The sequence below is a fragment of the Arachis ipaensis genome, chromosome B06, assembly GCF_000816755.2.
Source record: "Arachis ipaensis cultivar K30076 chromosome B06, Araip1.1, whole genome shotgun sequence".
Lineage (NCBI taxonomy): Eukaryota > Viridiplantae > Streptophyta > Magnoliopsida > Fabales > Fabaceae > Arachis > Arachis ipaensis.
This window is the reverse complement of record NC_029790.2, coordinates 19,439,483-19,442,276: the sequence shown is the minus strand read 5'-3', so window position 1 is coordinate 19,442,276 and position 2,794 is coordinate 19,439,483. Positions and strand designations below refer to the sequence as shown.

Genomic DNA, 2,794 nt, shown 5'->3' with positions numbered 1-2,794 from the left:
TATTCAGCGGTCTTATCGGCAAAATGGTGGCAGTCTACGTGGACGATATCCTTGCAAAAACCACCCGACCCGAAGACTTCCTAAGTGACTTGGAAAATGTGTTCACATCCCTCCGACAACACGGCATGAGGCTCAACCCGCTTAAGTGTGCCTTTGCCATGGAGGCCGGAAAGTTCCTGGGGTTCATGATAACCCAAAGGGGAGTGGAAGCCAACCCCGAAAAGTGCCAAGCGATACTCCAGATGAGAAGTCCGGGTTGCATCAAAGACATTCAGCGGCTGGCGGGAAGGCTCACCGCGTAGTCCCGATTCCTCGGTGCATCGGCAGCAAAGGCCTTACCCTTCTTCAACCTAATGAAGAAGGGAATAACGCTTGAATGGACTCCTGCGTGCGAAGAGGCATTCAACCACTTCAAAGAAATCCTAGCAGCACCCCCTGTACTCGGGAAGCCCAAAGCCGGAGAACCACTCTACCTATACCTAGCCATAACAGAAGCAGCGCTTGCAGCGGTGCTGGTGCGAGAAGAAGGAAAGGCCCAGCAACCGATCTACTTCTTGAGTAGAGCACTGCAAGGGGCAGAACTTAGGTACAGCAAACTGGAGAAACTGGCACTAGCGCTCTTGACCTCTTCCCGCAGGCTACGACAATACTTCTAGGGTCATCAGGTGGTCGTAAGAACGGACAAGGGGATCCGTCAGGTGATCCAAAAACCTGATTTGGCAGGGAGGATGATGACATGGGCCATCGAGCTATCCCTATATGATCTGAGCTATGAACCCCGACACGCGATTAAGGCTCAAGCAATGGTGGACTTCCTAGTGGAAGTAACCGGAACCGAGGACACGGGCACACGGTGGAGGCTCCATGTAGACGGAGCTTCCAACCAGACGTCCGGAGGTGCCGGGATCATCCTAGAAAGCCCGGCCGGAGTTATTTACAAACAATCGGTTAAGTTCGACTTTCCCGTATCGAACAACCAAGCAGAATACGAAGCCCTTCTGGGGGGCTTGGTTCTAGCTCGGGAAGTCGGGGCCACGAGGTTGGAAATATGCAGCGACTCGCAGGTCGTCACCGCGCAAGTAAATGGAAGCTACCAAGCCAGAGACTCGCTGCTGCAAAAATACCTGGAAAGGGTCAAAGAGCTGGGCAAACAATTTGAGGAGGTCACGGTCCAACACGTCCCAAGGAAAAGGAACACACGAGCAGACCTCCTATCCAAGCTGGCAAGCACGAAACCTGGAACCGGCAACCGCTCCCTCATTCAAGGCATCACGAAAGAGCCTGCAGTCGCTCTACACCTGACCAAGACGAGCCCCTCCTGGATGGACCCCATCACTGATTTCTTGAAAAACGGCAAACTCCCTAGGGATGGGAAGGAAGCCAAAGCGTTGAGAAGGGAGGCTGCCAAGTACACGGTCATACAGGACCAACTATTCAAAAAGGGACTCAGCCAACCTTTACTGAAGTGCCTACACCCCGACCAGACGGACTACGTGCTCAGAGAAGTCCATGAGGGATGCTATGGCCACCATATCGGGGGCAAGGCCCTAGCAAGGAAGCTCATCCGAGCTGGATATTACTGGCCGTCAATGATGAATGACTCCAGAGAATTCGTGAAAAAATGCACCAAGTGTCAACAGAACGCCAACTTCCACAGGGCGCCAGCTTCTGAGCTAAGCCTGCTGACGTCCTCCCGACCTTTCGCACAATGGGGAGTCGACCTCTTGGGGCCCTTCCCGGTTGGCCCAGGACAAGTCAAGTACCTCATAGTTGCCGTCGACTACTACACCAAATGAATAGAGGCTGAATCGCTGGCCAGCATATCCTCATCCAATTATAGAAAGTTCATGTGGAGGCAAGTGATAACTCGGTTCGGCATCCCAGAAATCGTCATTTCGGATAATGGGACACAGTTCACCGACAAGAAATTTGCAGAGTTTCTCACCAACCTGGGGATAAAACAGAAATTCTCCTCGGTTGAACATCCTCAGACAAATGGACAAGTGGAGTCCACAAATAAAGTCATCTTGCAAGGCCTCAAGAAGCGCTTGGATAGCAAAAAAGGCGCATGGGCCGACGAGCTCGCCTCGGTCCTCTGGTCCTACCGAACAACCGAGCAAAGCTCCACAGGGGAAACCCCCTTTCGCCTAACATACGGGGTTGACGCGGTAATACCTGTGGAGATTGGCGAACCGAGCCTGCAACTACTTCTGGCGGGAGTAGAAGAAGCGGTGGAGAAAGACCTGGTGGACGAGGCCAGAGAGATGGCCCACTTGTTGGAGGTAGCACTGAAACAAAGAATAGCCCTACGATACAATACCAAGGTCCTCAGAAGGGAGTTTGAGGAGAGAGACCTCGTCCTGCGACGAAACGACGTCGGGCCACCAACCCCAGGAGAAGGAAAGCTGGCGGCAAACTGGGAAGGTCCCTACAGAATCAAAGAAGTGCTTGGCAAAAGCGCCTACAAACTGGAGAGACTCGACGGCAAAAAAATCCCGAGAACATGGAATGCAGGTAACCTGAGGAGATTCTATTCGTAGCTTGGGTACACCGGTTAAGCGGCCTGACGATCTAGATAACCTTTTAATTTCCAGTGATTTACTTTTATTAAGCACCTACTATGTTTATAAACCTGTTTAGCTGACGATTAATGTTTACTTGTCTAAATTCTCCCATCTACCATTCCCCAATATGTATCCCACGCCATCGCGTTCTTCAACGGAAACCTGGGATTGATCACCCCGGGAGCCAATCGAATCATAGCCATAACAAACGGCCGCGATAATAAGACCAA

At 51.9% G+C, this 2,794-nt stretch overlaps 1 protein-coding gene across 1 annotated transcript; it reads left to right on the top strand.

The window, feature by feature from the left end:
• On the top strand, positions 732-1,796 carry LOC107646627. The gene has a single exon (XM_016350803.1). It carries the CDS (start codon positions 732-734, stop codon positions 1,794-1,796), a length of 1,065 nt encoding a protein of 354 aa, XP_016206289.1.